Raw genomic sequence first — 27942 nt, forward strand, 5'->3', positions numbered from 1 at the left:
CGAAGGATTTTAAACAGTGTAAAAATGTGGTTTACATCTGACTTCTAATTAGGAGCACAATGGTATTACCTTATTAACAATTTTTGGGGGAAATTTTTTTTTTTTACACCTGCAATGTTATAGACACAGTATCTTATTAAAATTGACCTGCTTGTTAGATGTTTTAGGACATTGATTTGATCATACATACTAGCAAAACCTGTTTCCTTTACTCCAAGCAGTACCTTTCAGTTGCAAAGGGGTGTGGAACAGGGCCATAAAGCTTGAATTCCACACACACACCCAAATCCATGCAAAAATTACTGTTGAGTAAAACAGCATCATAACTATGTACTCTAAAACTTAATTATTTCCAGTTTTCCAAAAGTTCTACACAATTTAATTAGTACAAATGACCAGTGGCTCAGTTTCTAATACTTTTATGTTTACGTGAGCATCAGAAATTATACATATAGTCATAAGGCTGAAACCTGAGTCTGATGTACACGTGACCTATGTGCATTAAGACATGTGATCCCTACTTCAGAAAATAAGTTAAAATTACTTGACATAAAGCAGAGGAACAGAATTGAATGTATTGCAATTTAAAGATTAGGCCTGAGTTAAGTGTTTTGTAGATTGAAAGTATATCTCAGCCAACAAACCTGTCTATTGTATTTCAGCAGCTCTGCAGGTGGAAGTGCGCTAAGCTCCTTGGGTAGCAGGTAGGTCTTTCTCTGTTTATGCAAATGGTGCACAAATGGCAACCGTTCTACTATAAGTGGTTATATAAAACCAGGCATATATTTTGCTACTATTGTCAAGGTCATCTGAAGTATCTCTGCAGTTTCACATTATTTTGCTATTATGAAAATTATGATGTAGCAAAAAAATACTATTTACTTATGGAAATAAATATAGTGTGTGTTTTAAATCAAGCTATTTGTTTCTTTATATACTAGTAAATGAAAAATAGTAGAATTAGGTTAATCAGTGTAATAATTGAAAAATATTAAACTACTTTACTTTTTTTCTTCTCTTTAGCCGGATCAGTTTGCCTTCAGGCTAAAAATCTATGCATCAAATTTTAGACAGCTTTTTTTAAAGCAAAGGAACATGTAAGCCTTTCAAACCAGGATTTCAAGTGGAAAATGTAACCAATCTGTAATTACAGTTGCATCACACCACTAGTGGCATTCCACTACCGTAGTGTTGTATAAAGCTTTGCTTGCTCCTCCTACATGCACTAAATATAAATGTGCATGAGCAGCAAAAGCAATTTGCCTAATATCTGAATCGGCTAAATGGCATTTGCATGAAAATTGTGTATCTGCATACTCACTCTGGTAAAACTGTGGGTCAAACTTGATAAATAAGTAGAATCATAACTACGTTTTCTCTTTAACTTTGGATGCTGTCTTGCTATTTTGTTGCTTGCCTGGAAAGTTACTGATTCTGCTTGTTACAATGTTCAAGTGATTTGTTTTGGAAAGGAGGGACTTTCCCCCACCCCAACTTGGTAACTTCAGTTAATGTTTCTGTAGAGTCCTATTTCTTGAGTTACTAACCAATTTACATCTGTACAAATAAGTTCATTCTTCTGAACTGCATTGCATTAACATGGGATTATTGAACCTTGGAAAACACTTTTCTATATATAATGGCATTGCAATGAGAGAAGGTTAATTGCTTATTACGGTGATTCTTTTTCTGTCACCCAGGATGGGTTATAAATTTCAGAAGACTTTTTTTTTTTTTTTTTTCTTTCTGAATGTAGTGTGCCTACTCTGGTAAACGTAAATTGCACCAAATTGCCAGTCCAAATGTCCCTCTGTTTAATTCAGAGCTTACATGCAAAGTTGGTGACATATGTTCTCCAAAACTAAAATGGAGTCAGACATCATGCTAGTTGTTTTTTTTCTTTTTAAAATTTTTTGTGCCCCCAACTTGTCAATTGGAGAACAGAAGCTGTTTAAAAGGATTTCCATGTAGTGAAGCTGGTATGTTCAACATCTTCCTGGCTGTTCTCTGCTGCCAGCATACCTGCTTACTTTCTCTATTCTTGGCTAGGAACAGTGCCAAAAAGAGATGTGAGGAATCTGTCTAAACAACTTGTCTCATTCCAAATCTACATCCTGTATTTGTATTTACTTTTTCTGTAAAGCCTGTTAGGAATCTTACAATAGTAAGGCATCAGGAAAGAAATCTATTTGTCAATCTGTTGCAAAAGAATGAGGCAGGTGCTCTAAGTGTAGGAAGCCTGAACACCTTCGGGGGGGGGGATCCCATTTTGGGTGCAGTTTACTTTGTATAGACATGAGTGGAAGACCTGACACTACAGACTGTAATTGTAGCAAGGCTTTTTCTGCCCAGTAGGTCATTCCACTACAGAAAAAAAAAAATAATCCACATAGCTTACAAATGTTTCATTTTAAAGGTTAATCAAATTTTGTATTAAGTATAGTCCATGTTGATAATGCAGATTATAACCTCATGCAGGAGCATCTGCTTCTGTTTTTGTCGAGCTGGAGATTATCCCTTAATCATGCAGGGTCCAGGTATGCATTTTCAGATTTGTTGACTCAGGAAAGCTGAGGACAGCATTAAAGGCCAATGACGCTATACTGTGTAGCTACACTCAGGTTGTTGCTCCTCTGAACAAGAACTCTTGCTTGGACCACTCACTGAAAAGAATGGCAAGAAGAAATGTTCTCATTACAGGTTGCTCCTCAGGAATTGGACTGGCATTAGCTGTAAAAATGGCAAAAGATGAACAGAAAAGATTTAAAGGTAATAATGTATCTGTTACTTATCTGTATAGAAATATATTCTTCAGTGCAGTAGTACTATTTTTTTTTCTGTGAATATGTGATTGTATTCACTTTGACTTGCTTCTTGTTAGTTTTCCCTCCTCTCACTGTCAAGAAATTACAGCACAGTGAAAATATACCACTTTCTGTAAGCAGCTATTACTGTACCTGTGTTGAAGCTGAACAACTACTTGAACTGAATAGTTTGCAGCAGAAAGAAAAAGATGGTCGTATGAAGCAAATAGCTGAAAATGTCTGTAGTATGCTACCTTGGATTTACATTCACATTTGTAGGTAGCTTTGCTTCTGGCTACTGAAATCTTTGTTGAATGAAATATACATGCCTATTTGAGGACCAAAGAAATGAAAACAGTTCTTAAATTTGCCATTTTTACCTTAAAGCACATTTAATTATTCCAACCCTGTGTAGGCATAAGAGGGTGAACAAAGGGGCTGGGATTTGTCTTTCTGCTGCAAAATGGGATTTTTTGAAATGGCATTGAAATGGTTGAAAATGGATGGCAGGGTGAGTACAGTAACCTCTGGTAATTGAGTTTCTCATGGTAACCTTCACAGTATTTTACTGCTGACTGGATGCAGATTCATAGTTTTCTGGGTAACTGGGACAATAATGATAAAACTAATTTATATTTTGAGAAGTAGCTTGCAAAAATAGACATTTCTGCAACCTAAGGAAGCATCTATCTTCCTCTTTTTAATAAAATTATGGTTCTGCCAAGTATGTTGACTGATTTGGGGGAAAAAAAAAAAAAGCTGGAATCCAAAATTAGGTTTTAGGTACCTAAAAACGATTCAGCAGTATAACTTGATACCCAGTATTTAAAGTTTTGGTGATAATATTATCTTCATAGCTGCATGTTCTTCATTGTGTATAATGGTTTAATTCCTCTTTTGAATTTCTTGAAGATTTCAGAACCAGACTCTGGGAGATCAGTGATAATTTATGGTGAAAATGGATTGTTTCTACTTCAAGTTTTTATCTGGGTTTTATCGCTGATATTTAAGATACAGATGTAAAAGTGATGTTCTTCAATACTTCTCAGTAAGACCACCACAGAAGAGGTTTTATAACTGTTGTTTCTGGTGTGTTGCAGTGTATGCCACAATGCGGAATCTGGCCAAGAAAGAGCCGCTCGAGGAAGCTGCAGGTCACAGGCTGGGCAAAACCCTTGAAATAAAACAACTGGATGTCTGTGATGAACAGTCTATTAAAACTTGTGTGAATAGTATCCCTGACAGAAGGATCGATGTCCTAGGCAAGTACAGGATGTGTATGTTATAAACAGATACCTGTTCTCTATTTAACATCATTTGAATACCCTTGAAGTTTCATTAGTGTATTTTTTAAATTATCAAAGTAATAATAGTTACATAGGGTATCCTGTTCAAAATTCTTAAGGCTTCACAAAGACATTAGTGGATTAAATCTCACCATGCTACTATGAAATAGGGAAGCTTGTTTTCCCTGTTTACAAAGGAGGAACATGATCAGAGAAGTGTCTTGGATAAGATGATGCATTTTTAGTAAATATGAGAAGACAACTTTTGCTGAAATTGGCATTTTCATGCACAGGACTTTCTGCTCTATTGGCTAAGCGTAGCCATATTTACAGTGAAGGCAACAGCTCTCTCTACTAAGAAAGCAGCAGCATTTGGAAATTATCAAGTTAAAGAACAAATGCAAAGAAAGTAAGGGTATTTTCAATTTGTATTGAGAATTGTAGTTGTACCTCACAAATTCAACAAGAAGTGTTTTCATGCTGTTTTGCTAAAAGTAAATATTTATATCTTAGTAAGATGGAAATTGCTTACACCATCCACTATTAAATCTTCTCTAATAGAAAATTATTGGCCTGTCTTTATTTTGATTAATTATTAAAGCACTGCTTAATAAGCTTCTTCGGCAAAGTGCATTATACTCTAATTTGGCATACTAGTTCTAGTGCAGAATGCCAGTTCTAGCCATCATTCCCCACTTACAAGCATTCAGGAGGCAAATAAAAATCAATGGAAGTGTGTGTTGTGGTTTTGGGTTTTTTTCTTGAAGATGTGAACAAAAGAAAAAGCAAAATATGGCTTGGTCTGTGAACTTTTGGAATAAATTGAAGACTTGTGTTCATTCCTATGGGTATTGACTTTAGCTTCTAATTCTTAATGCTGAATTATAAACAAATACAGATAATTCTTGGCTCATTTTCATGTAACCATTTAGAATTTAAAGGAAAAGGAATAATCAGAAATTTTAAAAAATGCAAAATGAGATAAACTGGATTAAAAGCATAATTCAAAATAAAAAGGTCAAGTGTATTTGCAAAGCTTTAGTGACAGAATAACATTTTTTTAATCCTTTTTTTAAGGATCAATTAATTGTTAATCTTCATTTTAATTTCAAATGCTTTCCAGTAAAGACTACAAGTTAATGTTTATAGAGGTTATCGCTCACCGTTGTCTTCCATTTTGTGCAGTTAGCAATGCTGGAATGGGGCTCATTGGACCTATTGAATGTCAGACCATAGATGAAATGAAAACCGTGATGGATACCAACTTCTTTGGACTGGTTCGACTCCTGAAGGAGATTTTGCCTGACATGAAGAGGAGAAAGAGCGGGCATATAGTTATAATAAGCAGTGTTATGGGAATACAAGGCAAAGTTCATTTGCTTGTTTGTTTCAGCTAGGAGTTCAGTACTCAAAATCTAAAGCTTATCTCTTCTTATCTGAAAAAAATAAAATTAGGAGCTAGTATATTGTGCTTTCTAATGCTGAAGTTCCAACTATAAAAAGCTTAGCACTTAAGACCTGGTGTTTTTATGCTATCTAGGTAGAATGTTTCTACACAACTACTCAAGATATTTTAACAACAAACCTGCAGAGTGAATTTTAAATTTTTTTTAGTTTTAACTCAAACTCTATTTTTTTTTAAATTATTTTAATTTATATTACCCGGAAAACACGCTTGGTGTTACTTTTCTTTTTCCTTTTGGAAAAGATTATGGGGACAGGCAAACATGCTTACTACACTCTGCACAATAATAATGGAATAAAATCCAATCATGTCCTGGACAATTGTACCACTTTTTTGTAAAGTTTCTCCTCTCATAAAACTCCACGGAGTCTAATTTTAGCAACAGATAATGATGCTCCTACTCTTGTGTTCCATCTGGTCTAGCTGTATTTGTTTCTGTTGTTACCATGGCATTGATCTTAACCTGGATTATTCTGGTGAGCAAGGGTCCTAAGTCAAACTGCAAGAGTTGTTACTGTTTAATGCAGTACTTGCCTCCCACCTAAATGGATTGGTGCAGTGCTTTTTCTAAATCACTCGGATGCAAGCTGGATCTCTTGCATAATCACATCTTTGGTATTGCACTCAGCTTCTGTGTTCATCTGTAGCCTATTAAAGTCTTGCTGATAAATAATGCAGATGGTGTTGTATGTACAGACGCTTTAATATCTTAGACTACAAAATATTTAATATCATCCAAGGAGATCACAGCATCAGCTAGGAGGAAGAAAAGCATTAGTGAAGCATCCTTTCCTAGAATGAGCAATTTAGAGAACATAGGCAGAACAATCAGTATTGTATTTCGATTCAGTGTACACAAGGATTTTTCTAATTTTTCCCAGCCAGACTGTAGAGATTTTAGGAAAATAGAAGAATTTTTAAAACTAAACTACTGGTATGTTGAATATAATCACATTCTCAGGATGTTTTGTTTGTGCCATCAGGTATCTTATTTAATGATGTTTATGCTGCATCTAAGTTTGCTGTGGAAGGATTCTGTGAAAGTTTAGCTATACAAGCACTCAAGTTCAAACTGCAGTAAGTATTGATGCATGGGTGTAAATTGTATTTTAGACAGTTTTAAATATATCCAGAGCTAGCAAACATTTTTGAAGCTGCTGTCTAGGAGAAACAGATTGCAGAACCCATGGACATTGTATATCACAAAAGGCATAGAAATGTCTGCGTTATTCACATTATGTAAGCAAATAAAAAGATCTAGATGCTATAAAATAAATCTGTTCTCTTCAACAGCTAAACTATGTTTTATCCAAAGCTAAACAACCTTTATGTAACTGAAAACAGATTCTTGCATACAATATCATAGGAATAAATTTATAATATCAACCTGTAATATTTTCCTTTAGAAAGGATAACATACTACTTAGGCAAGTCACAAACAAAAGAGTTCAAGGGCTTATCAGAGAGAGAGAACACAGGACACGATACCTAAAATGACAAGATGTGGGAGTGAGAAGTGAGAATAATGTAGTGGACTATTTCTTAATGTTGAAGACAGTATTTAAGAAAATGGTCCTGTTCATTGTCTGTGAGACTTTGGGGTTTGACTTGTCACATGTATATTCACATTCATGTAATTCTGCTACTACTTTTTGTGTGAAGTCCAACAATTTTTAAATATCTCTGTGTGCCTAAGCATTTAGTCCTGGTGCTGTGGGGGAACAGACAGCTACTCTCTTGGGATTTCAGAGACAAAGCAGCATCCAAACTGTGATATTTGATTACCACTCTGAAAAATTCGGAGGGATTTAAAATAAATAAACTGTAGTGATACACAGGATATGCCAGAATTCATAATAAGATTTCAAGAGTATAAGACACAGCAAAAAGGAGGTTAAAAAAAGAAAGAATGGCAAAAGTTCAAGGTCCAGTGTGAAAAGTGACGCAAGAGAAAAGGCTTCAGTTCCAGCAGCAGCTGGAATTCTGCTGTCAAGGTCAATAGCTTGATCAGAACTTAAGTCTAGGAAGACATCCTGTCCCAGAGAGTGTTTTGGTAACTGTAGTGGCTGGGGGTAATTACTGCCTGAGAAAAGAACTGACCAGTAACTGTATTTCTATAATAAATACAATACTGAACAAAATAAAATTTTCCAGATATGGCAGCAGCCAAAATCTGTCCACCCACAGCAAAATTCTCCATGTTGATTTTTATTATAATATTTTGTGGAGGGTTCTTTAATTGTTTAACAGTTCTTTAATTATTTAACTGACAAAGAAAATCACGTTTGGGCAATTCCCCCATCTTTGGCAGCTACTTCCAGTATTATTCTGAGAAAGGTATAAGAAAGACACAGATATATATATGTATAGGATTTTGTCCAGAAAGTAGTGAATTTGTCATAATCTTTTGATTATTTTTCTTAATATTTGATAAGCTCCTGGGGATAAATTGTCTATTATATTCCACAGCTGTGAGATAGCAGTTAACAACTGCGCTGACTTCTGCTGTGAATTAAGTTACAGCACTTTGCTGAAATTTAAGCTGCACAGATTTCTACTGCCACATGTGGATGGGGAGGAGCATGAAACAAGTGATGTGGTATGAATTGCCTTTACAGAACATACTGTTTGGTATTGCTTGCTAAAATGTACTCACAGTGCAATTCTTCTTTTGAGAAGGATTGAGGGGTATGTTTTCCACAGAGAGCAGTCAATAACCAGTATATCTTTGCTTTTTAAATAGGTTAAGTTTGATTGAACCAGGCCCGGTGGTTACAGAGTTTGAAAGAAAAGTGTTTGAAGATGGAATGAAAATGGATCTTTCAGCTGCAGATGGAGAAACAGCTGAGATGTTTACTAATATTTACCTTAAAAATTACAAACAGATTTTCCAGAGCCTGGGACAAAGTGCTGAAGACGTTGCAGAGGTAACTCATCGACAAGCCTCTATCTTCTTCTTTCTCAAAAAAAAAAATTCCCCCACCTTTGTCATTTATGAATGCACTGATTGGTTGGTGGTTTTTTTTGGTAGAGGCATTAGATCTAATCAAATGTAACCTACACAATTTAAAATTATTTTTAAAAACTCGAGAATCTTGAGTTTTAAACAAAATCCTTTAGAATATTTAATATTTATTTTGAAGTATTGAAAACAACTAGGAATTGTAATTTCAATGCCACTGAGGTCTTAGATGCACTTATACATCATCTACTGAAGTCTGAACATTCTGTAGTGGTACCATACATCTACACAGGGTTCCCACCATTGGTTAAAGCTGCTCTCCCCTCCATCTCACTAGTAATCCCACTGCTAATGGGAAGTTCACTCAGCTACCCCAGACCACCAAGGCACGAGAGAAGATACACGGATGTAGTTTCGGGTGCCTGGGGCTTCCTGCAGGAAGACGAGTTTAGGCAAGCTGTAGGAGGCGGCAATGATTTCAGGTGCTTGCTGTTAAGGGGCAGCATCAGTGTCAGCTGAAGTTTCTCTCATCTTGCCACAGAGTGCACTGTTCTGTCCTTTCCCAGTGAACTGTAAAAGGAAGGATCTACCTATTGTGGGCATATAGGCATAATTTTTAAGGACTATTCAGGATACTTAGGTGTAAGGTGCTATCACCATGGTATAGATAAACAGAAATAGGAATAAGAATAAATAAGTAGTACTTCTTAGGGCCTTAAAAATATTTTAAGAAAAACTTCTAATGAAGTTCTAATAAAACTACATACAGGGTTTTACTTAATTCTAGCGCTTTATTCTTCAGCTTTTCCTCTGGTTAACTGAAAACTTGGTTATTATTATTTTGGTAAGGGTTCTTTAACAATTCTATTTCTCATTCTTGACAGCATACAGTAAAGGTAATTCTTGCAGAAAATCCACCTTTTCGCCATCAGACCAACACCTTGTATACTCCAATGACAACTCTGAAATACGCAGATCCAAATGGAGATCTACCCATTGATACATTCTACAAAATGGTTTTTCATCATGACAAAATCTTCAGTGCAAGTCTTAACTTTATCAAATTGCTAAGGTGGAGAAGTAGAAAGAGCTTTGACTTGGGAAAACCCTCACAATAAGTATGAGATAATATAGTGAAAATTGGAATTACTTTTTGTAGCTACTGATAATGCTGTATGTTGTTATTCAAATGCCTTTGCTCTGTAGTTGTGAAAAGGCTTTCAAGGTGTTTATTTGAGCATAGCTAAGATGTTCAGCCTAGGGTGTTTATCTCTAACTTTACGGTTGCAGAACCTTGAAATTAAAATCCTTCAGCTATAGGTTTATTCTGTTTAGTGTTTGCTTTTTAGAGAGCTGTTTTCATGGGAACATGGCCATTGACTGATACTTGTATGTTCAGTATTAATTTGATCCCCTTCACTTATTAGAATATAATACATGCAGAGATGTGTACTGTAGGCAAATAGATTCTTAATATCAAAAAATATTTTCTCATTTTACTTAATAGAACAGTAATCCCTCAATCACTATAGCATTCTCATTTTCAGAAATCAGATCTATTTACCAGTAACGTTAAGACAAAGTCTCATCAATCTTAAAATGTCACAAATATAATATTTATTATTCATATATATTTGAATGCTTCCTTTGTAGGCAACAGTTACTGGCCTATTCTACATAGTGGACAGCAACATCTTCAAATAAAGTATCTTCCTACAGTCTGGGTACTGTTTTTTGCAAAAATAACAAAATATTATGAATAAGAAATAATTTAAATCCATCAATTGCCTAATTGTTGTGAGTGGCTGAAGCTAAGCCACATGCTTTCCTTTTCCAAGCTACGTATATATTAAACCCAAATTCCAGCATGAGGAGAAGGTCTTTTTCCCTTTCTTCCTCACCCTAGTCCACCAACTCAGCTGAGGCTAAGCGGGGGGCATGGGTTTAAGTGCTGTTCCAGCAAGGGGTTCTTGTTCTCTGACCACCAGCATTCCCTCGGTGCTGCCTCGTGGTTTCTTGGTGCAGTCCTTGTTCTACTGGGAGAGCTCAGCTGCAGCTCACAGGGGATATGGGATCTGGCTTTCTCCTTCCCTCAGTACTTTCTCACCAAGCCTAGATCCAGCTCCGTGCTGGGACTTGCAGTGGCCCGGCCCTGCATCTGCCCAAAGGCTAGCTCAGCGGAGCCAGGCAGTAGCCCCTGCACTGTCAGCTTCTGCGGATACCAAGCACTTCAGGTGACACTGGGCTCGCTTTGCAATCGTGACCGTTTAGCAAGCCCTGAGGTGTGGGGTATGGAGAGACCTCCCTAGGACCGCAGGCAGGAGGGCACTTGGAGAACAGCACCCTGGAGCCCTCCCCTGCGTTCCACTGGGAATTCACACCTCCCTTAAACACCGGGCAGCTGCCTGCACCCCAACATCAGTGCGCGGGTGGGGGCAGAGGTGGGAACAGCAGCTGGGAAGGCAGGAATTCAGTGACAGTGGGGTGCTGCTGGAGCTGAAGGGCACACGGCCCACTCTGCGCCCTGCCGTGCAGCCGGAGCCGGGGGGCCAGGGCAGCCACCGAGCAGGGCCTGCTGGTGGCGGGGGTAATGCCCGTTACAGCCCCGGTGCGTTGTCTCTGGCCCGCAGCCCGGGGCTGGGCAGCTCTACTGTGTGCCTCCCTGGCCTCACAACGACGCCAGGTGCCACCGGGACCGCAGGATTTAACGGGCCTCCCCCAGGCACCGGCGCGGCTCGGTTGGGTTTGTTTCGTACAGCCCTTATGCTGCTGCCCGTGAGGGGATGAGGGCAGCAACGGGGCCCCGCGGATGGAGGCCGAGCACGTTTGGCGATGGCCGCGGATGAAGGGCCGAGCACCAGGCGCCTGTCCCGCTTCGGCGGCGAGGCTGCCGGGGCCAGCAATTCCCGCCGCGCTGCCGGGATGGGGAGGGGGGGCCGAGGGGGGCGGCGGGCCCGGGCAGGCCGCGGAGCCGCGCCCGGCGTGGGGGTGGGGGGCGGCGGGGCCCTCGCCGCTGCCACCGCCCGCACGTGGTGCCGCCCGCGCTTCCGGCGCTCCCCGGGCGGGAGGGGCCAGCCGGCGGAAGCGCGCTCCGACTTCCGGCGGAAGCGACGTCCCTGGCAGGTCGAGCCCGTAGTCGGAACGTTTCCGCCTCGCGGCCGCTCTCACCGCCGGGCCAGCCGCTGCCGCCGCCGGGGAAGGGGGGCGCGGGGCCCGCCCGGGGAGCGCCGCGCCGCGCGGGTGGTCTGGCGGCCGGCCTTTCCTCGGGCCGTTCATAAGGCGGCGGCGCCGGTGCCCAGAGGATGTGGCGGAGGCGGCAGTGGCAGGCGCCGCGGCCGAGGCAGCCCTGAGCCCGAGCGGCGCTTCCCGGCCCCGCGCATCGGCGGCCGCCGGCCCGGCCCGCTCGCCCCGCGGCGGCGCTCCCCGCTCCTCCGCAGCGCCGCGTCCCGCGGCCCCGCCCGCCCCTGGCCGGCTCCCGGCGCTGGAGCCCCGGCGGGAGCGGAGGGGGAGCCCGTGAGCGCGGGAGCGGAGCGCCGCCCGGGGGGCGCGCGGCAGCCAGCATGGCCTCGTCGTCGGGCAACGATGACGACCTGACCATCCCCCGGGCTGCCATCAACAAGATGATTAAGGAGACGCTCCCCAACGTGCGCGTGGCGAACGACGCCCGGGAGCTGGTGGTGAACTGCTGCACGGAATTCATCCACCTCATCTCCTCCGAGGCCAACGAGATCTGCAACAAGTCGGAGAAGAAAACCATCTCCCCCGAGCACGTCATACAGGGTGAGCGGGCGCCGGCTGCCCGCCGCGGCGGGGCCCGGGGCCGCCCCCGCGGTCTGTGGGGCCGTGAGGAGGCAGAAGGCGGGGGGAGGGGGTGTCCCCGGGGAAGGTGCGCGCTGCCCGGCCCGGCCCGCCGCAGGGGTCGCGCCTTTGTGCGCTCGGCGCGGCTGCCGGGGTGCCCGGGCCCCGCTCCCGCTTTGCGTGCGGGCAGGGCTGTGTCCCCCCGGCGGGGGCACCGAACCCCTTCGTCGCTCTCGTACCTGTGAGGCGAGGTCTGCTTTTGCGAATGGCCATACGGAATTCTTTGACAGCCTGTTTTAAAAGCCTGAGTTTTTTTTAAATGTCTTCCGAACTGTTGACTGACAAAAGGCGTACGATGGAGTATGTGAGGGCCAGGCTTTAATCCAGAGTCGCCCTGTCTGGGCTCTCTGAGGAGTAAAATACCGCTAAAATACCCCTCTAGCGCTGTCCTGGGGGCCTGGCAGTTTAACGTGAAGCATTGTAGTTGTTGTAAAAAGCATTTAAACGTAACTTACGCCCTTGCATCTCTTTTTGCTGTTGATTTCCTTTGCTTGAATTGGAGTTCTCTGTCTTCTTTGCTTTTCTTTCAATTCTGCTACAAACAGGGAGTTTCCTTGACTCGTCTTAAAGTCTGCAACAGGCATCTTTTCTCAGGAATCATTCGCTTTGCTGCTGAAGCAGAGGTGGTTGATACCAGTGTCTGCTCCAAATAAATTTGTAGCAGTAACAGTGAAAGAGCACTTTGCTCTGCTGCTTGGTAGAGATACTAACAGTATTATTTGCAGTAGAGCAATTTTCAGGACTATGATGGTACGAACTTAGTTTTAAAAAAAAAAAAGGTGGAGCTTTTTTGGTAATGATTCTCTGTTTGGAACAAAAGAAAAATATCCAGTACTGTTGGATTATATCAGTTTGCATACCAGAAGAGTTTAAAGTACTTGACTGAATTATGAACAGCAAAAGAAAATACATGGCATGTATGAGCTTTAATATTAAGTAAAATATATGTGGACCTGAAAGTTTAGCAAAGCAATTCTGTCACAGAAGCTCAGGATGTAAAGAGTAAAACTTGTGCTTGCACATGGAAGCATACTTTGGTCATGATGCTTCTTAATACAGAAAGTTTCTTCAAGTGACACCCAAAACACTTGAGCTTAGTTCTTAACACGGGAATAGACATGATTGTCAAGGTTGAGGACAATAAAGAATTCACAGATGAAAGTATTTTTTGCCCAGTATTGGTGGTACTTAGGAAAGATTTCATCTGTTGCTGCCCTAGGGTTAGTCTGGGTTTTTTTGAAAACAAATTGAAACTAATATGTGTGTGTGTGCATACGCACAACGTGCATGTGCCCATCATCATCAGGTGGTCCCAAACAGGTATTTTTCTGGCTTTTGTGTTACCAGATTGGAGAATTAGGAGAAATTTTCAAATTGGATTTGTACTTCTTAGTCAAATATTGCTAAGGTGAACTTTGGAGACCTATCCATTTCTGTAATGCTTTGGAGATGCTAGGAGTTGTTCTTGGATTTTCTGCTGCTGATATCTCTAGGGAGGTGTATTGCTATTAGCTTCTTCCAGATGCTGGTCAGTTGGCAGATGATCCCTCTGTGAGGTGTGAGGGTTTAGATCGCTGATTTTGGGAACTGTGGTTATGTGTGTATAGTCGTGGTATTTCAGCATTTTCATCCATATTCATACATTCTACACACTTACTATTTTGACTGCCCCTTAATGTAGCTCCACGACAATAATGCTAACAAAGTAATTGAAATATATTTCTTGTAGTCATCCAGATACCTTGTCTTTTGAATACTTGAACCAGTTCATTTAGAAGTACAATGAGGCTAATGGTCATCACATCATACCTGGACCACCCTCAACGCAGGGTGCTGCCAAGAGGAATCTTTTTGTATCCTCCCTAGAGCTGGATCTAGCAATTGCTGATGTAACTGATCCTGTGGCTTTTTGAGAATCTGGGAGGGAGCAGTTTTCTGTCAGGTGAGTTTGCTGATCTGACTATTCCTGTAAACAAGAAGTGACTAGATTGGAAGCAAGGAGTAGGAAGGGTGTTTCACTGGGAAGGAGGAAGGGGAGAGAGGCGCTCCGCAGTTGGTGACACCTTGCCATTGGACTGTATTAGAGGTAATGTGAAACTGCACTTTGTTGTGTACTTACCTGTTTGGCAGCAGTGGTGCTTAAGACACACCTTCCTTTGCACTATTGAAACTATTGTGGCCACGTGCTGAGCTAGAACTCTTTCCCCCTACCACTGGGTTATGCTTCAGATAGACTAAGTCCCCGCGGTATTTCATTGTGCAGTAGCGCAAACATTTGACTGGCACGGTGCTGTCAGCAGCATAGGGAAAGGAAAGCAGAGGCTTCTTGTGTCCCGCGAGAGGTCCGATTTGATAGATGTACTCAGGCTATGCCAAGCACTCACTACTAGCGATAAAACACAAAGCAGCTTCCCTGGAGAGTACCCAAAGGCATCAAGGCTATGCAGCGGTCATAAGTGGAGGTAGTCTCCATGTTTATTGCTGAATCCTGCTATCAGGAACCCAGCTGTGAGTCTGAGACTCTAATAAGCAAATGAATATCCTTCCGTCATGGAACAGAAAATAGCCTCATTTGATAGTTACGTGAGTGGTGATGGAGAAGGCTTTTTATGAGAAATTAAACTTTCATTGAATTCTAAAAATGGTGAGATGTTGAATCACTATTTTTGTGAAGTTGATTACTTGATCTACGTAGAACTGTTGTGCAGTAAAGTAGGCTGTGGATTGATGGCAAATCCTGTAGCTTCTTTTCATGGGCTGTTAGGATATTGACAATGTTTACGTTGGTATTTAAGATTCAAAAAACTCAAACAACTGTTAATGTTAGGGATTTTACTTTGGAAGCTATTTTTCTTTGAAAGGAGCATAAAAAGTTAAAAATCTCAGCTATGAATGACCTGATTGTATAAAAACCAAATCTAGGGCTAATTATGCTTACCTGATTAATCAGAAATCTGCACCTTCTTGCAGTCATTAAGGGTGGGAGGAAACTGGGAAAAAGGTAGTTGTGATTTGGTGTTTGTAAACATGAGAAGTCTGCCCTGCACACCCACCACCACAATTCCCTCCCCCTGCACTTCCGCCCCCCCCCCCCCCCCAAAAAAAAAAAAAAGACCACACCAAAAATACCCCCCAAACAGGCTTTTTTTGGGATTCCGTTGTTTAAATTTGGTCTGGACATTCTAACCTCAGTAAGATACCAGATTTACAGCCATCTGGGTATACTTGTAGGTTTCAGACTCAAGAAATAAAGACTGAGTTTTGGTGGAACAGTAGCTCTGTTTAAGTAGTGATTGCTTGTCCCACATTTCAGCACTGTGCTAGTATAAAGGGATTCGTGTTCCTTCCGTGCATTTGTTTGGTAAAGCCTTGGTGTGTTTCAAGATGACAGTAAATTTCTTGAGTCGTTTCACAGCCAGCAGAATTTTTATGCACTAGACCTATGATGCATGTATGGTTCTTTATAGCTTTATCATGTTGAACAATTGTACAAATCTGTCTTGGTTATATCACTTGTTTCGTTTTGCGTATTTTTAGTGTGCTGTATTCAATACGTAACTAAATTCTTTCCATTGATTTATTTTCTTTTAAGGGCCATTTAAAATTTCTGTGGAAACACATGTTGCTCTTGACTTCAGATTGGGCAGTTGGTCGTATTCTGATGCAGCAGATTGCCAACCCTGATCACTGTGAATTTTCTTTTGATGAACACCTATGGTTTTGCTATGATGTTTTGTCTTCGTGATGTTAGACTTCTAGAGTTCTTAAAAAATTTTACACTTCGTTTAAAAAAAAATATGCCTTTAGCTAGTTTACTGGATTTACTGTTTACATTTTAAAATGGAATGAGTTCTTAAATATTCATAGACAGATTAGATAACCAGTTCTGGACCATGAGACATGGATTTGCCTCCTATCTGCTGAGGTTGGATTAAACAAGTTTCTGAAGGTTTTTGGTAGTTCTTGCAGAAACTGTGGGCCAGTTGAAAAAAGTGTTTCTGTTGTCCGTGTGTGTGAGCTGAGACTGAACTGGCATACTGTCTCTGAAGTGAACCAATTACCTTTAAATTGGTTTGTCTTTTAACTTTGTTTTTCTTAAGAAATAGGTATTATGTAAATTCATTTGCCAAATGTTATCTGTTAAAGGAATGGTGGTCCTGCATGACTGGGCAGCTGCACTGCGCTGCCCTATTGAAGACAGTGCGTTAATTGTCTCCTTGTCCATAGTACAGGTTGGAAGCTGAAAACTTACAGAATGCCTTTGGGTTATTGTTGAGGTGCATGATACAATGGCATCCTGCCGTAATTGTGGGTAGGAAAATGTTGCTTACAAAATTGATGTTAAAATGTAGTGTGAGTTAGCATGACCAAGAGCTTGTTCATAACAAGTTGATGATTGCTGTTACGCAGTTTATATTAGTGCTATTTCTTGAATAGCTTGTGACATAAGGTTAAAATAAAGTAAGATAAAGGTTAAAAAATGTCGTTCTGTAAAGAAAGCTCTGACTTGTGTAAATACAGGAAATGAACCAGCTGTTTTATTAAACAGAGTATAATTGGTGTTTATGTAATATTTCTAGCTTATTCTGTTATAGGTTCCACCTTGGGGTGTGTGTATATGTGGAGATATATTGTAGTAAATGGTGAACTGGAAAACAGTGTGCATTTTGTCACATGTTCTACCTGGGTTTTTATAGTCTTTCCTATTAGTTTATATTAGTTAAAAACACTTGTTGCAGGATATAGCTGCATTTCAGGGTTTTTTTGGGGCAGATAAAAGTACAAGATTTTAATTTCTGAATACATTTTCATGTGGAGTTAAATAGGAGGGTTTCTGTTGAAAACTAAAACAATAAAAAGTTTATACATAATTTTATCTAACTTTGAACTATGCATTTCAAGCTTTTTGGCACGTGAAATATGAATTTAGATACTAAAAGACAAGCTAAAAGTCATAGGTCTGAGATAATATTAATTATTTCTTCCTTAATGAAGGATTTGTGATCATTTCAGATGCATCACTTTTGCTCTGTTATAGGCTGCTAATTTGCCTTCCACTGAAGGCTTGCAACAAAACTGGAAAGAGAGAATCCCCAAGAGATTAAAGGTTAATGGTTCAAATAGAAAGAACTTCTTAGTTGTGTAAACTTTGCTTAATTTGGATATTTAGAAGATGGGAGAAAGATGTCCTTTGAAGAATAATGCCTGCCTCTAGTAAAATATATCTGTAAGCCCTGAATCCTCTGCAAGTGTGGACTTTGGTTGTACTTGACTACCTTTAACTTTCCTAGCCTGAAAACATGCACTCTTAAATGGTGTAGGAGAGGAGACGGGGGAAATAGCTGTCAGATCTTATAAATGCAGATTTTTTTTGTCACCAGATGATAGAAAAGTGATGAAACTTCTACTGCTTTTTAAAAATTGTTTAAATAAATAGATATATGTTCTCAAAAGCTTTGTAAAAGATAAACAATGTGTTTTCTTTCCTTCTAGCACTAGAAAGTTTGGGGTTTGGCTCCTACATCAGTGAAGTAAAAGAAGTCTTACAAGAATGCAAAACAGTAGCACTAAAGAGAAGAAAGGCCAGTTCACGCTTGGAGAACCTCGGCATTCCGGAAGAAGAGCTTCTAAGGCAGCAACAGGAATTATTTGCAAAAGTAAGTGAAGCAGTACTTGTAATGATGAGGTTGGAATAATTAACGCTGCAGATCTAGTGCCACAAAAACATGTGCACACCTCACAAAGTATCCCCTTACTTGTGAATTGCTGCGGCGTCTAAGGTGCCATTGACCTTGGCCTGTTTGATTTGGGGAAAGTAAAGTAAACGAATAAGATGCTGCTACTTGTTAGATCTGTGATCTGACATACAGGGCTTTGTATACAGACTAATTTTATATTCCAGGTTTAAAACCCGTGGTTTTTTGCTGCTACTTAAGTATTTCCATTCTACTGTAGAGAATGCATTAAGAATTAGTTGATTGAGGAAATAAAAGAATGACAGCTGGTGTTCTAGGAAATTACCAGTTTTGATCATTAAAGTGAATCTTTTCTGTTTCTGGCCATCAGTCCATAAATGTTATTGCTTAGGCTTTGAAAGAAACATTTAATTGTTCAAAATTTCTAATTTGTCCCTTCTCATCTTCCTTTACTCTTGGCAAGACTTTAATTGAGCGAATTCCTGCATAAAAAATTAAAAAGGCAGTTCAGGCATAGAAAGAGCATTTCCTTGCAAATACTGTATGTGGGCACGCACACACACATTCTCCTTCACCCCAGCCTTCTCCCCTCCCAGCTTTCCTGGATCATTTAGAGAATGGTGGTCTTGTTAAACTAAGAGAACAGTAGAAAGAAAAATAGTGTAGAAAGATAAATAAATAAAATTGGCTTTTAATCATTTAACACTGGAGATGTTCACAAACTTAAGTGATGGTTTTTTCCCTCTTACCCAAAGCATGAGTCTTATTTTCTCAATTTTCTTACTTTAATTTCCTCTGGTGAAAATGCTTACTCAGTTATGCATTATCGTGTCTGATTACTGTGACCTTCTCTCCACTATACTTGTATGTTACTGAAACAATAACTGTTGTTTTTCATATTACAGCATGCCAATTGTTTTAATCTTAATTGCATGATTAATTTTACGGCATTTAAAATTTCAGCATACCTCGTAGCTATTGTTGACATGCAGTGAACTAGTTACGATGAATTCATGTGTGCCTAACTTTTTTTGACTGTACTAACATTACAAAGACTAATATGGTTGCTTCTGGATTAAGGGTAAGATTTACAAATAACAGTCAGTTTGATACCTGTTTTTTACTTACTGTTTGGTTCAAATAACTTAGAATGATATATACAGTAAAAAAGCAGCAAAAATAAGGTGTGTTAAGGGAGTACTAGCTCCTGAGTAACATTTTAAAAAATAAAAATGCTGAAACCGTGGCCACCTTATGTAAGCCCCACTTTATCTAAGGAATGACCCCGTGAGGTATGTTCTTTGAAAGTTCTGTAATACTGTGTCTTAATGTCTCAGTTAAGGCAATGCATGCAAGTTTGACGAGATTGTATGAATGATTTTTCAAAATAGTTTTTGGTAACATGGAGAACTTCTGCTTAGATTCAAAGTTGGCAGTCTCATATTTGAAAGAATCTAGTTGTGATATGCTGTTGGAGGTACTGTAATTATTTGAAAGAATATTTATACAAGTGCATGTTTATGCTAATTTTATTAATAATCTAAAGCATAACACTAATGCTGACTTCTTGCTCTAGTTTTAAAATACTTGCCTGTTAATGTTACGAATGTTTGATGCCCATAGTTTGAATGATTGTAAATATTTGAAATCAGGAGAATGGCTTATCCTGATGTTTGTGCATGTATGTAAGTTTCTGTGCAAGACAAGGGCTGTAACAGATTAGGCCTTTTTTTGAGGCTTTCTCCTGAAGTTCATCTGTGCAATAAATGAGTTAAGTTTACTAGATACTTACAAAGCTGCTTAGTCAATAAAACTCAATGGAATTTTTTTTTTTCCATTTTTCAAGTGGCTAAGTGATATCGTTATAAATATGTCAGTAAGGGTAGGCACTGACAAAATGATCCGTCCAGTGTGAAGTGCTGAGCTTCTTGTTACCCAGTGCATGCATGTGTATGACCTCGTTAAGTGTACAGTAAACTTAATTGTAGCAGAGTCAGTAGGAGCTCTGTTGTTACACTGTGTGTGATAAATGTTTGTCTCTCTTAGGTGTACAGATGCTGCTGTCTTCCTTTGTTTAAAACTTTACAATGTCATAGTTTTCCAACCCTTGTAACTTCACTACCACTTGAAGTTTGAAATACTGAAACGTCTTCATTGAGAAGAGATTTCTACCTCTATAAAAGTGTGTTCTTTTAACACTAGCACAGACTGAGGAAATGTGACACTTGTTATAATAAGGGGAGACTCCCTTTTCTCACTTTGCTAAGTAGATAAACTGGTTTTGCTTGCTTTCCAAAGCATCATCTTTTGGCATTTTGAAGTTTGCAGAAGTAAAATTTGTTGATGGTTTGGAAATAAATAGCAAAGTTCAGTGAGTGTAATGTAATGGGATTTGGAAGAAAAATTATTACAGTCTTAGTGATGACTTGTAAAAGTAGATAAGTAAAGAAGGCTGAAGAATTTTAATTTTAAGAACTTTTTCCTAATGTTCATTCAGAATAGAAATTGAAGTTTTAACACAATTGATTGGTATACTGTTGAAATCAGTAGTTGCTGCAAAACGAGTGAAAACCTTGGATAGAAAAATGAGAGGTCAGCAGCTGAACTACTTGAAATGTTGTGTTAGTACATTTTGTACCGTTAAGTGGAGGCCTGTACCTTTCTGTAGCAAAGCCATCCTCGGTCTGCATTTCTGAATTTGAGAAGACCTTACCGTTTTCCAAAGATTGCTTAGCAAAATAAGATAATGGCTTTCGTTATGTTTTTGTGGTAATGTGTGCCTTTGTGGTACATTTGGATGATTTTGTAATTGCAAATTACAGTATTTGTAATCAACAAAGTAGGGCAGTTCGCATCTCTGAACTGTGATTGAGTATTAAGGTCCCTTGAAATTGAAGCCTAAAATTTCTGTTGCTTTACCTCAGCTTTTCCACTAGGAAGTGGTTCAACACGATCCTTACAATGGAACTTAAGTACACTAGCTCCTGCCTCTTCTTTTTGTAGCTGCAAAGCCTCCAAATGGTGGCCTCTTCAGAGGAAGAGACAATGTAGCTAATCATCTTGGTACAAATAATCAAGGTACTTCCAGATGTGGTTTTGTATGCACAATTAATAAAAAAAATATACAAAAGGGACCTGCAGGTGCAGATAAAACTGCTTTTAAAGATAAGGTGCTCTAGAGATCCTTCACCAAGCTATGTATGGCCTTAACAATTAAATTCGTGTCTTTAGGCTAGACAACAGCAAGCAGAACTGGCGCAGCAGGAATGGCTACAGATGCAACAAGCAGCTCAACAGGCACAGCTTGCTGCTGCCTCAGCCAGTGCATCCAATCAGGCAGGATCCTCTCAGGATGAAGACGACGAAGATGATATCTGAAATTCACCAGCTGAGTTTGTCTTTACTAAGAAGTATTTTTCCTGCACAATGAAAACAGTGAAATGAATGCTTACCTGTAAGTTTGTATGCATCATGGACTGGCAATTGGTATTCTAGGGGTGTCTGCTGTTGTGTGCTGTACATGTATAAACTGTCTTTTTTTGAACTCTTGGAAATTTAAGGTTCAGTATCATATCAACTTTGGATTTTTAATGGTGTATATGGAAATTTTAGATAGCAGTGCGTCATTTATTTGATCAATAAACAGTGTTACAATAAACGAGTTTATAAAATATAGTGAGATTTATACAAAAAGCTCTAAATCCACATTTGCATTTCTTCCCTTTTAACTAAACTATAAAATCTTACTTAGAATTTTTAATTGTTTTTTGGGGGAATGGTGCAGTAGACATAATCTGTTAACGGGGGAAAAAAGCAAGAGTTCAGCATAGTAGAGTCTGAATTCCTAGTTCTTTTTAAAATGAGGATGTATATGGCAATAAATATTATATATGCTCAAATACCACACTTGTTAAAATTTGAAAATGATACGTTTTCACCAAGCTAGGAAAAGGTATGTTTAATAGGAGTTGTACAAATTCAGTCTTTTTTTTTTTGTATAGGGGTGAAAAAAAAATAAACCCATGTTTTTATTATGACATCCTTTGACAGTCCTAACTGACTATTTCACTTCAAAGACTGCCTGGTTTGAAGAACTAACTCTTCTATTACTTCACTCCAGTTTAATGTTAACTGTTGTTGATGGTATTTTGTAGTCCAGATCTATTCATATTGTTGAAATACAAAGCTGGAACTTGATGAAACAAAATTGTTTCAGTTCCACTGACATAACTAGGAATGATTCAAGCCTAAGAAGGCAAAAGCTGAAGCTAAGAGCATGCTTACCATAAAAGAGGGAATTTATTTAACCTTTGTTAGTCATTGTTGTCATCATAATGCTAACATTCTCCAGACTAGATTGCCACTGGGTTACTAAGATACCTTGTTGAAAGATAACATTTTCTTCATTCAGATTGGTTCATAGGTAAGTCCAGGTTTTTGGTAAACTATTCCCCAAGAGTGATCAGCAATACATGGAACAGAAGTTATGTAGTAGTCCTTTTGGTAGTTGATTTGAAAATTCTGTTGATTAATGGATGAGCAGCTGTTCTTTGTGTTGAAATAAAGCACAGTAGTGTCCATTGCTGAGTTTTAATGTGTTACTTGAAGTAATACTGGCATATCTTCTGGTACACTAATCTGAGCAGACTAGAAAAGCCACTTGCATGCTGCTGTAGATGATCCCATAGCTCTCTTAACAGTGTAGATTGTTTTATTGACTTAACGACCTCAGCAAGTTGCCCGAGCTAGAATTCTTGAGGAGGGATGCAGCAGTCTGTTTACATAAGGATGCAAACAGAAAATGGTGTGCCCGTTTTTACATAAAGATCTGAACAGGGTACAATTGGCGTATGTTCAGATCTCAGTCACATAGTGACTTCTCATTTAAATTTGAGGTGTATTAAGTTGCATATTGAATAAATGTGAACTCTTCCTTAAACACATTAATGCAGTGAAAACTCAGAAGTATTTGTTTGAATGTTTAAGTTTAAAAAAGAAACAAAACCCCTTTTGTGGATACTATATGAAATATGTTAGGCAAGGTTTGACTGAGGAAGTGGTTTTCTGTAAAGGTTTAAGTACCAAAGGTAGAAAAACCTAGTCTAGTGATACAATGTTAATGTGCAGTGTTGGCTTTTCTAATTTGTACTGTAACACCTTCACACTTTATATTTTAAATGAGTCTTTTCCTTTTAAATAATATTAGGTATATTTTCACACCTTTCTTTTCTGATGCAGAATTCAGGTTAACATTTTACTGCATCTAGTATGTATGGTGTAATATGTTTGGATCCTTGTGACCTTTCTTTTGGACATTCTTGTGCTTTTTCATATGCTGTATTCTTCAAGCAATAAAATTCTGATGTGTTTTTATAAAATTGCTTTTATATTTACTGAATAGTCTGTCTTCATTGCATTTATAAGGAAAATTAAGGCTACCTAACCTCCGCTGTTGTTTTGACCCACTGAACGTTTCCTGTGACCAAAGTCTTTACAACCTGAGTGCTGTTGGAAGGCATTGCTGTTCACTGGGGGTTGTTAATGCTTGCAAACAGTATTTCTGACCTGCTCTCTTTCCTCTTGAGAATTGCATTTTGTACATATGCGTTTTTATAACCTCACCTTCTTAATTTGAAAAGTTGGACAAGAAACCCCTGTAGGTCAGGTATAACCTACTGAAATACTTCCAGTTTAATGAAGTGAAAGACCACAGGCAGAGGCTGGGGAAGTAAGAATGTATGTTAGTCTCCTGTTGAATTCATTTCATTTAGTCTTGTTTAGACGCTACTTTACTTATACAGCCATTCCACCTCAGGTATGAAAAGAAAACTCAGCAGTTGCAGGAGAGACTCTTTTAAGAATTTTTTTTTTATCACTTCCCTATGGTGCTTCCATGTGCTAGCTGTTCAGACAGGAGACTCCCGAGTTTGTGGTACCCCTGATTTTTTTGGTACGCCAGATACATAGCGTGTAAAGTTTGGTTAGTGAACTGTACTGTTACTTTGTCTCCAAAGAAACATGTATAAGGATGTGTCTGTTACTTAAATATTGAGTTGATGAGATTATCTGTGGGTTTTCCAGAATTATTCTGAGGGCTTGTTTCAGGGTGCTTTAAGTGACTTCCTTGCAAAATCTTTTTTCTGTTACTTTAATAAAGCATATGTCTGCATGACGTAGTGGGTGATGAATATAGTTGTATTTACTATGCTGAGGTACTTCTAAAGGAGGTGTCTTAAGGATTCTAAACATCCAATACTTAAAGTGGTATTTGAATGTTGCTGTTTAAATGTGGCTAGTCGAGTTTGGTATTGGAACAGTGGAAAGGAGTATTTCTGCAAGAATGGAATAAGTCTCTGAAAGTCACAGTTATAAATGATGCTCTTCATATTTTGTAAAACTACCGCTGTTAAGGTTATCAGCTGTGTAATAATGCCCGTAGTGATCTTCTCATAATTTTGAAACAGTGTCAAGTCAAGGATGTGAAGTAACTTAATGATTGTTGTGCAACAGCAACATCCTTAGTCTGAAGTGTACACCTCATTTTAGTCTCCCAGTGTTGGATTGTGGTTTTGTGTAAACCATGCACAAAACAGTGTGGAATGTGGAGCATAATATGAAAGGTTAAGAGTGCTGTGGTTAAACTTACTTTTGGTATTACACTATTAATCCAAGATGGAAAAGCTTTACTTGGCAGCTTACACAGGGGGAGCACATCAGTGGGATGCTGGCCAGTGTTAGGATGGAATTTTCTTACAGATAAATTAGACAGTCTAGCTCTTTGATCCCTCGGACTTGCCAAAAGTCTACTTGGTGAATGTGCCATGTGTGATTAGAGTGTGCTGGGTATAACTCAGTGGCGAAAATGAGTGTCACGGAGGCTTAGCACGTGCCAGCGAGGGTTTGCTGGCAGTCGGGACTGATAGGTTCCTTATCAAAAGGTGTTTGTGCTTAGTTTGACTGTTAAGGTTTTTTTCCTAATTGAAATGAGTGTGTTTTCCTTTTGGTTCCGTGCAAACATAGCTACAGAAATCAGTAATTTTGAGCATTTAATAACAGCATTGAAAGTAGTTATCCCAGTTCTTGGGTACGTGGGACAAGAAGTATGCTAGAGCTGTGCATTCCTGGAAAGCAACAGATCCAGTGAATGCTTGAATCAGAGGGTGTTCTCTTCTGTGGTACTGTGCTATAATGCAGCTCAGCCAATACTTGGGAAGTGGAGGTTTTGAAGCAAAATGATTAAGACACTGAATGTAGTTGGATATACCGGATCCTATGTATCAATCATTCATAAATCCAGTAAGCATGTGATTTGCTGTGTGGATGAATCTAGTGTAAACTTTAATAACCTAGGGTAGAGCGATGTAGCAGATGATGCCCTTGCATATACTGGGGAAGGGGACATTTGACTAGAATTCCTCATGGCCTTGTCTTATTGTCACATCAGCTACAGGTATACAAGATGAAGACTTCTGTTTAACAGCCTGAACCAAATGTTCAAGTAAGGATTGACAGTACTACAACCTCTTTTCCTTTTTCCTGAGTTTTAAATGTGAACAACTACTATGCTTTACATGTATTGGGTGAAGGTTTATAAGAGGCATATTAAATTATCTAAAGATTACATTTAATTTTAAGGCTGAATGTTTATGTGGTTAATTTTTGTATTTTTTCTTGTTTCAAACTAAGTAATTGATTTCTCCCCTTTCCCCTCAGCCCCCACCTAAGACAACTAAATTTGTTGGAGTGGTAGTATTGCACGGTGTAACTTGGAATGATTTTCACACTTGTTTCAGTAGGAATTAGTCCAGTTTTGTTACTAGTCAATACTGTTACTAGTCAGTAATCATAAACTTTTATATCTGTAAAGCATTGCACAAGCATTAATTAAGCGTAGGCAGTGTTACACTGTCCAGTGTAATAATGTTGGTATTTGAACAGTCCGTGCTGTACTTTGAAGTTAACACTTTCACATGCTACAGAACTAAAAGGTGGTGCACTGTGTAGAGGAAAAAGATGTTATCTTAGTGTCAGACTTCATGGAAGGGTGACTCATTTAGAGAGCAAGTAATTGGGAAAACAAACAGACTTGTTATAAAAGTTGTTGTCAGACATGAAAGTGTTTGTTTGTAGTAACCCAGTGCCTGGGACTCCTGGTTATGGGCCAGGACTTGGTTTCATTAATGGTGTGTTTACATTTCATTCAGTCACCTACAGAGTGAAAAACCACAGCTGAATTAGAAATCATATTCACCGTCCTTTTTGTTTCAGGTACAAATTTGTTTTCTCAGGCAGCAGTGTAACTCATGGAAGAGAACTAAATTTATTAGGGCAGTGGCTATGTTAGCAACGGAAAAAATCTGAAAGTTCTCACCATCCCATCCTGCAGTAAAGGAGACTTCACTTCTGAAAGTGTTAAAAAATCTGTATGATGGAGGAATGCGAGCAACAAGGATTTTTTTTCTTTTTCCTACTATAATGCAAAGAGCTAACTGGTGTAACTTTTCATGCATAGCTAATTATTTTTCAGGCAGGTAAATTTCAAAACTTAAGTAAGCATCTTCAGTCAGAGGCTTGCCAAGCTGGTTGAAGAGGGCTTTAAACTAAAGTTGCTGGGGGAGAGGAACCTCAGTCCATCCCACTCCTACCACTTTGTTGCCAGTGCCAGCAGTAGATGTCCAGAGCCTGGCGAGGCATCACAGGTCAGCAGGAGAGCACCCGAGGAGCAGCACTAAGGAATTTTAGCCACTCCAGCCAGTAAGTCAGCTTCATCAGGCGCACAATGTAAATGCCTCTATGGAAACACACATAGCACGGGGAATAAATGAGGACTTAGAGACGTGCACTCACCTGCATGGCTGTGTTCTTACTGGGGTCATGGAGAGGTGGTGGGATGGCTCCTGTGACTGGAGTGTTGGAATGGAAGGAAGGATAGAGGCTCTTTAGGAAGGACAAGGAGGGGGAGTTGACCTCTGTCAGTGATGAGCTGGAGCGCATGGAGCTCTGCCTGGGAATGGAAGAGGAGCTGATAGGAGAGCCTATGTGTCAGGATCAAAGGGAGGGCAGGGACAAGTGGCATTATAGTGGGGGTCTGCTACAGGTTGTCCAACCAGGAAGACTGAGCAGATGAGGCCCTCTGTAGGCAGGCACTCATGTTCACAAGCCCCGGTCCCCATGGGGTACTTCAGCTACTGGGATATCTGTTGGAAGGGCAGCACAGCAGGGCATAAGCTATCCAGGAGGTTCCTGGAATGCGCTGACAATAACTTCCTTCTCCAAGTGATAAAGGAGCCAACAAGGAGAGGTGCTGTGCTGGACCTTGTTCTTGCCAACAAGGAGGGACTAGCGGGGAACATGAAGGCCAAGGGCAGGCTTGGCTGCAGTGACCAGGAAGTGGTGGAGTTAAAGACCCTTAGGACAGTGAGGAGGGTGCACAGCAGGCTCCCTACCCTGGACTTCAGGAGAGCTGAGTTTGACCTCTTCAGGGGTCTGCTTGGTAGACTACCATGGGATAAAGCCCTGGAGGCAAGAGAGGCCCAAGAAAGCCGGTTAATATTCAAGGATCACCTCCTCCAAGCTCAGGAGTGATGCATCCTAACAAAGAGGAAGTCACGCAAGAACACCTGCATGGATGAACAAGGAGCTCCCGGACAAACTCAAGCACAAAAGGGAAGCCTACAGAAGGTGGAAGTAAGGACAGATAGCCTGGGAGGAATATAGAGAGATTGTCCAAGAAGCCAGGGATCAGGTTAGGAAAGCTAAAGGCCTGGTAGAATTAATTCTGGCCCGGGACCTCAAGGACAACAGGGAAAGCTTCTATAGGTATGTTGGTGATAAAAGGGAGACAAGGGAAAAAGGTGGGCCCTCGCTGGAA

General features: G+C 39.8%; 2 protein-coding genes across 3 annotated transcripts; both read left to right on the forward strand.

Moving 5' to 3' along the window:
* Positions 1-116: 116 nt before the first annotated feature.
* On the forward strand, positions 117-9842 carry LOC130156638 (retinol dehydrogenase 8-like). 2 transcript variants are annotated; one of them, XM_056355229.1, is made up of 7 exons: positions 117-704; positions 2701-2769; positions 3905-4070; positions 5280-5455; positions 6539-6632; positions 8299-8482; positions 9402-9842. In XM_056355229.1, exons 2-7 carry the CDS (start codon positions 2739-2741, stop codon positions 9633-9635), a joined length of 885 nt encoding a protein of 294 aa, XP_056211204.1. In that variant the 5' UTR covers positions 117-704; positions 2701-2738; the 3' UTR covers positions 9636-9842. The 2 variants fall into 2 exon arrangements, with proteins under 2 accessions (XP_056211204.1, XP_056211203.1); XM_056355228.1 differs by lacking the exon at positions 117-704 and having other exon boundaries at positions 1154-2769.
* A 1784-nt stretch (positions 9843-11626) lies between these two features.
* On the forward strand, positions 11627-23464 carry DR1 (down-regulator of transcription 1). The gene is made up of 3 exons (XM_056356067.1): positions 11627-12297; positions 17869-18032; positions 21303-23464. Exons 1-3 carry the CDS (start codon positions 12078-12080, stop codon positions 21447-21449), a joined length of 531 nt encoding a protein of 176 aa, XP_056212042.1. The 5' UTR covers positions 11627-12077; the 3' UTR covers positions 21450-23464.
* The last annotated feature ends 4478 nt before the right edge of the window (positions 23465-27942 follow it).

Source organism: Falco biarmicus, chromosome 11 (assembly GCF_023638135.1).
Source record: "Falco biarmicus isolate bFalBia1 chromosome 11, bFalBia1.pri, whole genome shotgun sequence".
NCBI classification, from domain to species: Eukaryota; Metazoa; Chordata; class Aves; order Falconiformes; family Falconidae; genus Falco; species Falco biarmicus.